This window comes from Manacus vitellinus, unplaced genomic scaffold (assembly GCF_001715985.3).
Source record: "Manacus vitellinus isolate BGI_N305 unplaced genomic scaffold, ASM171598v3 scaffold_46_pilon, whole genome shotgun sequence".
NCBI lineage: Eukaryota > Metazoa > Chordata > Aves > Passeriformes > Pipridae > Manacus > Manacus vitellinus.
Genome location: NW_021940578.1, coordinates 1,066,910 through 1,078,958, shown reverse-complemented (window position 1 = coordinate 1,078,958; position 12,049 = coordinate 1,066,910). Strand labels below are relative to the sequence as shown.

At 46.6% G+C, this 12,049-nt stretch overlaps 1 protein-coding gene across 1 annotated transcript in view; it reads left to right on the top strand.

Annotated features, from left to right (window-relative positions):
- The window catches only part of LOC103762030 (histone-lysine N-methyltransferase PRDM16), a 255,300-nt gene that overhangs the window by 86,480 nt on the left and 156,771 nt on the right, over positions 1-12,049 (top strand). The window contains exon 2 of the mRNA XM_029962376.1: positions 7,094-7,326. Within this exon, the coding sequence (XP_029818236.1) occupies positions 7,094-7,326 (233 nt within the window). The remainder of the gene's footprint in view (positions 1-7,093; positions 7,327-12,049) is intronic.

Here is a 12,049-nt window from a genome sequence, read left to right as displayed (position 1 = left end):
AGAAATGTCTGCGGGGCCGGAGCGGTTTCTGCTCTCCCCTCGTGGGGAGGGGGGTTTGCAGCAAAAATAAGCAAACTGCTGAAAAGCAACGATGGTTTTTCTGCGCAAAGTGGAGCTTTTCTTCGGGCTTTCCTCTCTTCCTTCCCAGAATTTTCTCCTGTTGTGTTATTTCCGTAGATTCCTCGTAAATGTTTGCTCCCACTCTGGTAATACACTGTACGTGTCTCGTGACGCTTCGTTGGACCTTTTATCTTGGAAATAGTTCAGAGACAGAAATCCCAAAGGCTACTATTTTTTCCAGTGGCTTTAATAATAGGATAGTACAGCTTTTTTTTTTTTTCCCCCCTAAAAACCTACTTTATCTCTGCATTCGAACATGCATTGAATTAATATTTTACCGTAGCACAGTCTGTAGAAATGTCAATTTGAATTCAAATATAAAACAAAACAGTGGATACAGTGATCAGGTGAAACGCAGTTGCAGACAACAACATTCTCTGAAGAGTTTGATTCTAAAAGGATCTTATGTGGAAATATTTTTGATCCCTGGTTGAACTAGACTTTTACTGGAAATATAATACTGGCATTTAGTGCAGAGTAATTTGGACACTTTCCCTGCTGGTTTTACTAGAGGAAAATGCGTATTAAGGAACACACTGCAATACTGTTTCAAGCTTTATTCTTCATTTCTGCCAGCAGAAATCTCTTAATAAAAGAAAACACTTGATTTTTTTTTGCTTAAAACCAAAGGCACTTGAAATCCTTAATACCTGTTCTCCTTGCAGCCAAGTTCTGAAGCAACTGCTTTTAGAATGTTTATTGAAAAATGCACCCGATTAACTCTGTGCTCAGTCGTCATCTGCTCTTCCAGCTCCTTTGGAGCTGCTTTCTGTTTCTTTTTAATAAAAGGACTTGAAGCCGCTTCGAGAGGTGTAGTTCCAGCTAAGACAAAACAGAGCATGAACGTGAAACTTGAAAAATGAATATACAGAGTAAACACGGGAAAGGGGCTGCGCTTGAAATGTTTGGGTTTTATCGCAGTTCTCTTCCTTTTCGGCCGTCCTGCCTCCTCCTCCTGCCTCATCCCTCACTGCCTCTGCAGCTCTGAGTGTTCCCCGGGACTAAATTGGTTTTTAATGGATCCTGCAGCAGTTCTGCAGCAGACAGAGCCAGGGAGGTTCCCTGGATTTTGGGTGGCAGCCCCAGCCCAGCAGCACCCAGGGCAGGTTCCTGTGCTGGCAGTGCCCAGAGCTGGTGCTTGGCTGAAATGTTCCACAGGGATGTGCTAGAACTTGTGTCTCCTTCGGGCTTCATTTCAGTGACAATTCCAAATAAACGTTTCTGTGAGTAGCCCTGCGAGTGGGAGTGTCTGGGGCTGGCAGGGTGATGCTTCTGGGCTGCAGGAGCTTGGCCATCAGGGGCTGGAGCACCAGGCTCACTCCACTGAGGAATGATCCAACGTGCTTGATGGGATGGTGTCATCTGGCATTAAATGCCCAAGATTTAGGGGGAATCTAAAGGGAAGAAAAATACTATTTCAAGCTGTGTTTCTCTGGATATGTTCAGAAAAATAGGCAAAACCACAACAAGTTGTAGCAGAAGTGCCCATTAAACTGAAAAATTAAAGAGAGTATTGTGTTCCCAGCCCCATTTCTCAAAGGTAAAAGCAGCTGGTGTGACATTCCTTTGGCACCGTGGCACGGGGGCAAAACCACTTCCCACTTGTGACCACTTCCCTGCCTGTGCATTCATTGCCCAGGAGTTTTTTTCAACTGTAAAACTTGTGAAGATGAAGGGGTTTTGTGAGTGAATGAAGGAGAAAAAAGCCATTTCTGAATGGTCATTTAAAGCAGAATTTCCTTCCCCTCCTGCAGCAGTTAGAGGTGTACAGGAAACCTGTCAGAGCATCCTGGGTAGCCCAAGAGCTGCCCAGAGCCCTGGTCCCCAGGGTGCCCAGGAGGTTCCCATGGGCAGGTTCTGCTTTGGGTGCTGAATGTGTTGCTCTCAGACCAGTATCCACCAGCAAACCCTGTAGGTACCAGTACAGCTTAGAGGCAAAAGGTTCTTACAGCGAATGGAAGGAAGAAATTATGGGATGGGCTCGAGAGTCTTAAATAAGTTATTGTTTATTATAAATAAGTTATTGTTTATTATCCTTCCCTTACAGCCATTTCAATTAAATTTATGCTGTCCATGGATGGTGAAAAAAACATTTTTTATGGCCATAAAGCATTTAATGGTTCAGCCCCATCCTTAATGAAAGAGCAATAACTCCTGTCTCTCCTGCTTGGTCACTAATCTGCCCCCTTTCTGGCAGGAGGGAACCCAAACATTTCAGAAGAGCTTCCAGAGAGGGTCTGACACTGAGTTTTAGGTCTTTGGTGTGTCACAAGTAGGAGCCTCTCTTTTCTTTGAGGGAAATGTGCCTGTGTAGCAGCCCTGCCTTGCCCAGGAGCTGGTCCCTTCCCCAGCAGAGTGACTGGGAGCCATTCCTGGGTGACCTGAACATCGGCAGGGACTGGGTCCGGGATTCTCTATTGTAGTTCAGCTGTGGCCATCAGGTGGCAACCTGATCACTGGGATCATCCTGAGCCGGAGGCACTTTGGGGTGGGTGTTCTCTGGGGCTTTCCAGTGTCCTTTGTGACTTAGAGATGTGTCTGCCAAGTTCTGGGCATGTCCTGCTGGCAGCTCTCACCCCGGCCAGGGCAGAGGAGTGAGGAGCCTGCAGAATTCCCAGTGGGAAAAGGCAGGGGGAGGGCAGGTATTTCTTATAATTTACCTGAATTAGGTTAGGATGAGCAGCACAATATCCTGGGTGATGAAGCCCATTGGCTGGTGGCAGTAGCTAAGCACACCCTTGATTAATGTACTCGTGGCTGAGCTGGGCTCTGATGCTGGTGATCCCTTCCAACTCCTCTGGTCTGCAAATGGGTCAGGAAAAATGACTTTATATTTGGTGGTGAAACATTCTGAGTCCACAGCAAAGAGGGGCAGAATCCTGTCACCCCAGAGTTCAAAATATAAGTGGTCTTGTTATCTGGAACTGTGAAATACAGAATCATGGAATGGTTTGGGTTGGAGGGATCTTAAAGATCATCTCCTTCCACCCCTTGCCATGAGCAGGCACACCTTCCACTAGACCAGGTTGCTCAGTGCCCCTCAATATATTGCTCCAAATGCTCAAATATTCCATATCTTTTTCCTAAAGAGACATTATATCTGGAATAGTTTCGTTTGACCGTTTTGTTTTCTTCCCTGGGGAATGTTTCTAAAGCAAAAATCGCACAGTGCAGGAACCTCAGGACGTCCATGGGGTTGTAAAGGTGGTGGCAACATCCCTCTTTGGGTTGGCAAAGATGTTTGAGGTCACCCACTGCTCTTCCTGTAGAGCCAGGAAAATGGAAACGAATCCCAGGGAAGTCCTGGCATAGTGGGTATTTTCCTGATGGTATTTTGTATGATAAAATATCCCAATAACAAACAGTTCTGGACAACACTGAGGTTTTCATACCTGTATGTGTGTCTAACTCCCAGTTAGGAAGGAGTTGCAAAGTTTGGATGGTGAATTAAAAAACCCTTTCAACACCCAGTTACTCCCTAAGGAAGAAGCCCAGGTTGGTCTCCCCTTGTGTGGTTTCACTGCTGGGTACAAAGTCACAATTCTGGGGGAATATTTGTGTTCTCCCTGCTCCCAGTGTTCCCACTGCTCTCCAGGGGCAGCAGGAATGTGGGCTCAGGCCCAGTTTTGTATTTATTTCAAGGTCAGTGAAACTCGAGGCAGATGGGGCTGGTGATCAGGCACTGCCTGCCCAGAGTAAACTCATTCTTGGTCTGTTCTGTGAATGTCCCCAGGGAAGAAGTTGAAGATGCTCTTTGCAGTGTCTGTGAGTGTAGCAAATGCTTATTAATCTCAGATAAGTAGGTATTTCTTTAGCAGGATTAAATAATAATAATAATAATAATAATAACAGCCTGCTATTTGGGTTTCTCGGGTTCAGTGTGTCCCACAACAGAAGTTGTGGCTGAGGTGATCTCCCAGCTACACCTCTATTATTATTATTATTATTATATTTATTATTATTATTGTTATTATTATTATTATTATTATTTAAACCAAATACAAAACATACCAGAAACCCACCCAAACTCTAACACATTATTCCACCTACCACGAATTTCCTTTAACATCAGACTTTCTTTTCCTTTCATTACAGCTGCTAAATAGATTATTCATGAGGTCTCTCACCAACACTAAACCATCACTCTCATTGTTGCAAGACCCTCATTGGTGTCACACAGATTTTCAGCATATGCCCATATCTGATTATCTGTGGAAACAACCTTTCAATGGGCCTTTTTATCGAGTCATTTTGCTGGTGAGCTTTGAGGGACTAATTTTAGTTTCATGACAGTAACAATAAGGTCAAGTTGTATTTCTGTCCCGCTTTTCACATCAGCAGACACTCCCCAGCCCTGCAGTCCCTGCTGCTGGAAGAGAGGCAGATGTAGGACAGCGTGGTTGTCACCAGGGAGTGGCCACGTCCTACGTCCAGCTCCCCATGGCAGCGCAGCTCGGGAGAGCCGGGGGTTGTTCCCAAAAAACAAGACATTCCCTGCTTTCTTTAACACATTTTTTATTTTTAACCAGTTGTGTTCCAAGGCTGAGAGGGGCACTGAGGGTGACAGACACCACAGGGGCAGTGAGGGCAGTCTGGAAGGTTCTGCAGTGCAGAATAACCAACGGTCATCAAAACTGAACCCCAGCTGCTGGATTTTCCCCAAATCCCTGGGATAAACAGGACCTGTGAGAACATCAGCCATCACACCTGTGTGTTTGAGCTGGGGTTGTTCAGCTTGGGGAAAAGGAGGCTCAGGGGGGGACCTTCTCACTCTCTCCAACCCCCCTGGAAGGAGATTGTGACCGGGGGGATCCACGTCTCCTGCCAGGCAACAAGTGCCAGGAGGAGAGGAAATGGCCTCTGTTATCTCAGTGTTGGGCTGTGGAGACAAACCCAGCATTCACACCCCTGCCTCGGTGTCCTTCTGCTCCCACATTCACACCCCTGCCTCGGTGTCCTTCTGCTCCCACAGGTGCCACGTGGGATCTCTGGTGTCAGAACCATCGTGACCCACAAATGTTCTCTGTCACTGTCATTTCCTGCCTGTTGCCAGTGCCTGGGTACTGACTTCAGCAGAAGGAACAGGTTCCCTGTGTTTTGTGATTTCTCTTGAAATAAGAGGTCGGTCAGATGTGGGTTCAGCTTCAGAGTAAATTGAAATTTATTCAGAACTGCCCCGACTGTCCCACAGAAGAAATGAAATTACAGTGTTCAGTAGTGAGGTGTCTCTATACTTTCCTTGTATCCTTTGGAAATTTTCACAGGTCGTGCTCCAGTAAACCTAGTTTTGCTTTTCAACTCAGTTGGAATTCCTGTTTCTTAAGTGCAGAAGAGGCTAATCATAGAGGAGAAAATAATTTGACTTGCTAATACTGGGCGAGAAAACATTTACTGCAACCACAAGTATTTTCAGGATGATGGAGTGTCTCATGCTCATGAAAGCTCGGCTCTGGCGACATGTTTGAGTAGGGAGGGCTGCACTTTCTAGCAGAGGAAACCCATGTAAGCTGTAGCAGGCAGTTCTCTGTATTTCTCCAAAGCTGGAGCAAAAAAATGTTGGCAAAGGAATCAAAATCCTCCTCTTTAGTCAAGTCTGCCACCAGGTTTCTTAGGCATGAACTCAGGAAAATCTTTATTAGGCATAAAAAAACCAGAGGAGGAGATGTGTCTCGCAGACAGAAGGTGCATTCTGAGGTTATGGAAGGGATGAATTATATATACCTTAAGTCAAGCCATGCTTTTCCAGCTATTCTTCCCTATGGTTCCTGTTTGGCAGCCAGAGCTGCAGTGAAAACTGGGAGTTCTGTTGGGTGCTGCTCCCCCCGATGACATCAGGGGTCAGTCATTAACATGCACCGTGGGAGTCCCTCCCATGCAGGAGGGTCCACAATGGGGTGGTTGTTGGCCTTGTTATCATAGTGGGGGCTCCTGTGCTCAGTCCTGCTGCCTCATGTTTAATTGAGAGATGGCAAAGCTGCTCCCAAAAATGCTTCAACTACTTGTATTGTATGACAAATGTGTTTTTCTTTTCCCCTCCCCGTGTTTCACTCCCCCCCCCCTTTTTTCCTTTTTGGATGAAAAAGCTTCATTTTCATTCCATATGAATGTCCTTGCTTAGCAATTGACTCCTCTTGGAAAAATCCCCAAACTTTTTTACCCTCTGTGTCCAGTGTTTTCACTCCAGGACAAGGGGGAATGGCTTCACACTGTCAGAGAGTAGGTTTAGCTTGGGTGGTAGGAGGAAATCCTTCCCTGGGAGGGTGGGCAGGCCCTGGCACAGGTTGCCCAGATAATCTGTGGCTGTCCCATCCCTGGAAGTGTCCAAGGCCAGGTTGGACAGGGCTTGGAGCAACCTGGGCTAGTGGAAGGTGTCCCTGCCCATGGCAGGGGGTGGAAGGAGATGATCTTAAGGGTCCCTTCCAACCCAAACCATTCTGGGATTCTGAGGTTACAAACTGCTGATGCTTTTGTTACCCCTGCAGAGGTGCTTTGCTGGGAGGTCACCTCAGCCACAGCTCCTGTTGTGGGACACACTGAACCCAAGACACCCAAATACAAGGCAAACAGCTCTTGCCAAACTTAGCTTGGCTTTGGCTTTATTTCTCTATTTTTTCTTCCCCTCTAAAAATACACTGAGCCAGTTAAAGCAGTAAATGGTTAAAGGGAACCTTCGGCCTCCTTCTGTGTTTTCTTCCCTCTCTCCAAAATTGAGAGAGCAGCACTCCTGGAAGGCTGATCCCGTAGAACATGTCAGGCTGCACTCCCCTCCCTGCCAGCCCTCAGCAGCACTGCCTGTCGTGCAGGCAGGGTGGGTGTTCCCCCCTCAGCCCCACCTGAGCTCCCCTGAGGGAGGTTTGGCTCTTTACCCTCCAGGCGTGGGAGCTCGGCTTGGGGAAACTCCATCCCGAGGAGAGATTAACTGATGTTCACCCGAGTATTTCAGTGTGTTTTGTTCTGCTGTTTCCCCTTTTAGGTGACAGCGAGATTGTAAATAATATGTACGAGACCGACCCCGATCTCCTCGCGGGCGAAAGCGCAGAGGAGGAAACAGAGGACAGTATAATGTCCCCCATTCCCGTGGGACCTCCGTCACCCTTCCCCACCAGTGAGGACTTCACTCCCAAGGAGGGCTCACCTTATGAAGCTCCCGTCTACATTCCTGATGACATTCCAATCCCACCAGATTTTGAACTCAGAGAATCTTCGGTCCCGGGGGCAGGGCTAGGGATTTGGGCCAAAAAGAAGATTGAAGTTGGGGAAAGATTTGGACCCTATATGACAGGACAGAGGAGCACATTAAAGGAAACAAACTTTGGATGGGAGGTAAGCGAGTGGAATGTGATCACCACATTCATTTCTCTTCTCTGCCAAGTGTTCCTGAGGCTGGACTGGGGCCTGGTGGCCCGGGGACGGGCGCGGTGACTTTGCCAGTGCCACGTTCCCCTCCGTCATTTCGTCCCCCCCCAATAACCTGAAGTGTTTAAAATCAGCAGAAATCCCTTTAAGATCCCTTCTTGGGCTACAAAAACCGCTCTGGCACCATTTTGGAAGGTTGGTTTTAAACGCTGTCGGGTCACTTCATCAAGTGCTTGTCATTCCGAGGTTGTGTTCGGGACTTGTCGCGGAGGAGGGAATGGGATTAGTGGCACCGTGTTCTGTCGTTGGGGGTGTTACCTTTGACTCCCAGCCCTGTCAGCAGTGCAGGGATCATTAACTGCTCAGAGGGAAATACCATGTACCCATTACCTGCCCAGATGTTCTCGAGTTCTTGTTCCGCAGCGAAGATGGAGAAATGTGAAAGTCATTTTTCCCTGAGAGCTGAACACAAAAAAAATGGTGCTCAAGAGGGAAAACAGCCCTATCCCACAACTCACATCTTTCTCCCTGCTTTTCTGGCCTTGTCCCAGGAGTCATCTCCATCTCTTCTGCTCCTACATTCTTGGTTTGAAAATGTCCGTATCCCTAATTATCCTGAAATACAGGATATTGTGGGAGCAGTGAAGCACAGCCTGGGAGTTCTGCTCTGTGTCACAGCCCTGTTCCAGCACACCCAGTGTCCATTACACACTGTGGAATTCCTTCTCTCCAGTCCCAGTGCCCATCCCAACCCACCACACCCCTGCTGCCATGGGACCTGCTGGTTGTTGGCCCAAGGAGGAGCTTTGTCTGGAGCAGCTGAGGCACAGAGGTTTCCCGACAGGACACCCAGGCTGTTGGACAGGGGGAGGCCTGTCCCTCAAAATAAGTGGGACAGGAGCTCAATTTTCCCTCCCTTTTCTCTAGCTGAAGCAGTGACTTGGCCTGTTTTCTCCTTTGGCCACTACTGATGTGAAGTGGTTTAGAAAACACTGGAGTACAGGGTGGGAGCAGCTCAGGATGGGTCTGGAAGTCTCACTGGGGGGGAAAACCAGCAGTGCAGTCACAGAAGCCCTGTTTTCTTAGAAACTGGGGTCAGAAAGGCCAGACTTTAGCATTAACATTTGAAATTGTGTCTGATTATATTTACACTCTTGATTGTGAAGTCAGAAATCAGCGAGCAGTTGGATTCAGTGAAGCCCAAAGAAGTAGGTCCAGATGTTTTTGTTTACTTTTCCAATGTGTCTGAAGTGCAGGAAACTGCAAAAAACACTTGTTATAAGAACCAAACTCAATTGTGTTTTGTCGCTCTGCACCAGGGAATGTCTGAAGAGCTGAAACCAGGGTTTGGTTGAATGACTGAGTGGGAAAGTTTCCTTTTCTTACTGTCTTAGGACAGGGGAAAGAGGGAAATTCAGCTCAGACTTTTAATTCCCTCTGTTCCCTCCAGTGACGTTCCTCAGAAGTTCATCTTGGTCTTGGCTTCTTTTGTGTGAATATCATTGCAGAATATTTAATTGGTGTGAGTGTATGAGTTTCAAGACATGGGTTTTTGGGGGAGAAAAACCCCTGTTAATGTGCTGGCAGTCCATGGTCTGGCTCAGGGAGGCTGCAGGTGTGAGGCAGCTGGAGATTCCCTGAGGAAGGTTCTGGTCACCCCGAGGTCTCTCTGAAGCTGGGCACAGTTTCTCTCTAGGAATGTGCAATATTGATTATTTGTAGGCTGCAAAGTGGAAGTGGCTCCTTCAGAAAGGCAAATTGCCTTTTTCTGACCCAAATATTGACAGGTGGCGTTGGTTGGTTTCGTGTACCTTTTTTGTTTGTTATTTTGTTTTCAGGCTGGTTTTTTGGACACAGTGCAATCCTCCCTGGCTCTTAGAAGTCAGATCCAGTTTGGGCAATGCAAATCTTTTTTTTTCCTGTGACCTTGGCCAAGCTTTGTCCTTGTGTTCTCTATTTCTGATAAAAGTTGGTGTTTGCATTCACGGTTTAAGAACCGTTCCCCACATCCCCTGGGCTCTGGGTGCCAGCCCTGATAGGAGCCCTTTCTATCAGCTGTTGGCTTTGTGACACTGTTTGGTTTTGTGGTGTAATTGAACAAACTTTCCTTCTCCGAGGCACTTCTCACATTTCAGCTGTTCCTTTGTCCTCTGATTTGGCCGGGACGTTTCACACCTCAGAGAAGGACTGTTTGTCCTCCATCAGGTGTCCTCAAACACTGTCCCCTCCCACCCTGACACTCTCTCTTTGGACCCTGCCTGTACCTGCAGATACCCCTTGAAGTTTTCCACTTCCCAGTGTGTTTAAAGACAGTTCAGGGACATGTTTTTAGTCACTCAGCACCTTCAGCATTTCACTTGGGCCCAACATCCAGGAATCCCTCCGTGTGCCGAGCAGAACTCATGGAACAAATCCTGTGTGGGAGTTCCTGAGCCATTCCCTTCGAGTGTGAGGTTGGAAAAGCCTGGAAGAGATGTTCTGGGCAGATTGCTGGGAAGCTGTAACTTGGGATATGTTTCCATCCTCTGTCCATGAAGTTGGGCAGGCAGGCAGATGGCAGCCAGGGGAAAAAAGGAAAGGGGAGGAGTTTTTTGTCACCCTGTAACTTATTGGCATTTGCCTCTGTGTGCTGTTTCTTCCAGGAGCGATAAATCTAACAAATCTGGGGATTGCAGTACCATGAGAAGTGTTCCTTCTGCACTTTGACATTATTTTTTTGGTCAGCATTTCTCTGAAACTTGGAGTTTTGGCTTGCAGTGACTTGTGGGTCAACTGCTGTTGTAAGACTTCCACACACAACTCCTCTTTTCTGGCCAGCTGGGACATTACTGTGATACCTGAATTAACCCTTCTATTGGTATTTGTACTTCAGGAATGATATCTGTTCTTCACACCCAGTCTCTTCTCTGTTCATACTTCCCAGTTGATTTCCTGCAGTTTGTGCTCTTGATAATCCCACTTTGGGGGGTGCAAACCCCACCCCACCCCCCAAATTCTGAAAACCTGGTGATCTTTTGTCTGTTTTAGTAGTCATCAGTCGTGCAGTTTTAACAGTGTTTGTACCTTTGCACAAAAACTTCTTGCCTTTTATCACAGTAATTTTGTTGTCAGGCTTTGACTAAGCTGAGAGCACCACTGGAAGTAGAACAGCTACAAGGTGAACGTTCCTCAGCACCATCTGTTTTGCTGGAAGCTGCTGGGTTTGTTGTTCTCTAGGATGTGCTTCACAATTAATGTCTGTTTTCTTCCGATATCTGTATTCTAGAAAAAAAAATCAAATAATGTTTTGGGGGTTGGAAAACGTGCTATTAAGGGCTTTGGTTTGAAAATGGAATTTCTCCCCTCTCTCCAAGCGTTAGCACTGCAGAAATAGCTTTCCCTTTTCAAACTCCAGTAAGGGCAGATTTGTGAAAATGAAAATAAAGCAGTTAATTGTACCCCAAGTCCTCAGGAAACACAGAGGAAAGTTCCAAACCTCACGTTTGGAGGCAGGGCCAGCTCTGTTTTCATGTGAACTGCTCTCTGCAGCCCTGGCTCTGATGTACAACATCCAGCTCCAGGAGGTACAAGAAGAATGTTATTTGCTGAAACTTTCAGGTTCACTCGTTGTTTCTCCCAAAACATCAATGGGGATGCAGAATGCTGTGTCTTATTTGCCAGATGTGTAGTTATTTTTATTATGGAGGTTTTTCCTTCTGGCCAGACAGGAGGGCCTGGGCTGTGACAGGGAGAGCACGTGCCCTGCTTTATCTGCAGCACAGCTTCACTATCTTCTTTCTTGATTGGCTTTGTGGAATATGCTTTAAAAAATATTCTTTAAATTAAGCCACACCTCTCACTGAAGGGCTTTTTTGGCCATGGGATGGCAGGGAGTGATTCATGCTGGTGTCACAGCTCAGTCAGATGTGTCCCCTCCCAGGGGTGATTCAGCAGGACACTGAGCTGGGGGTTTTCCCCTGGGCCTCAGTCCCTGACACTGCTGAGCATGTTTATCTCTTTTGATTCCTCAAAAGACACCACCCAACCCAAAAGCCTCGTGATTATTCAGTGAGATGTGACTGCATTTCCCCTGATGCTGTTACTCCCCTGCCTGCTGGCACAGGACACACCACTCAGAGCACCCCAAATAAATCACCCTGGGTTTGTGCTTTATGGCCTCTGAGACCTAGAAAAAAATAAAATAAAATGATTACATAATGATTTCGATCACTTTGAATAAATAATGGCATTTATCATAGTGCTGCTTATTTTGCTAATTGAGAGAAGAATGGGAACCTCATCCTGGAGGGAAGTTTAGCAACTGAATTGTAGGGAATTTGGAAGCAATGATGATTTTAGCTCAGTTTGCCTCACAAGGTAAATACCATTGATAAATAATTATTAGTTGCTCTGTTTTAATTTATATTTTAAGAGAGATTATTTGCTGAAGCACAAAGACTTCCCTCACACTGAAGTGTTGGAGCCAGGCTGCTCCTTTACACAGGAAAAATAAGTGCTTTCACTTCATAGTCGAGGGTGAAGATAGAAACTGTCCCATGGAAGACAAATAACTGTGGAAAAAATAGGAGCCGAC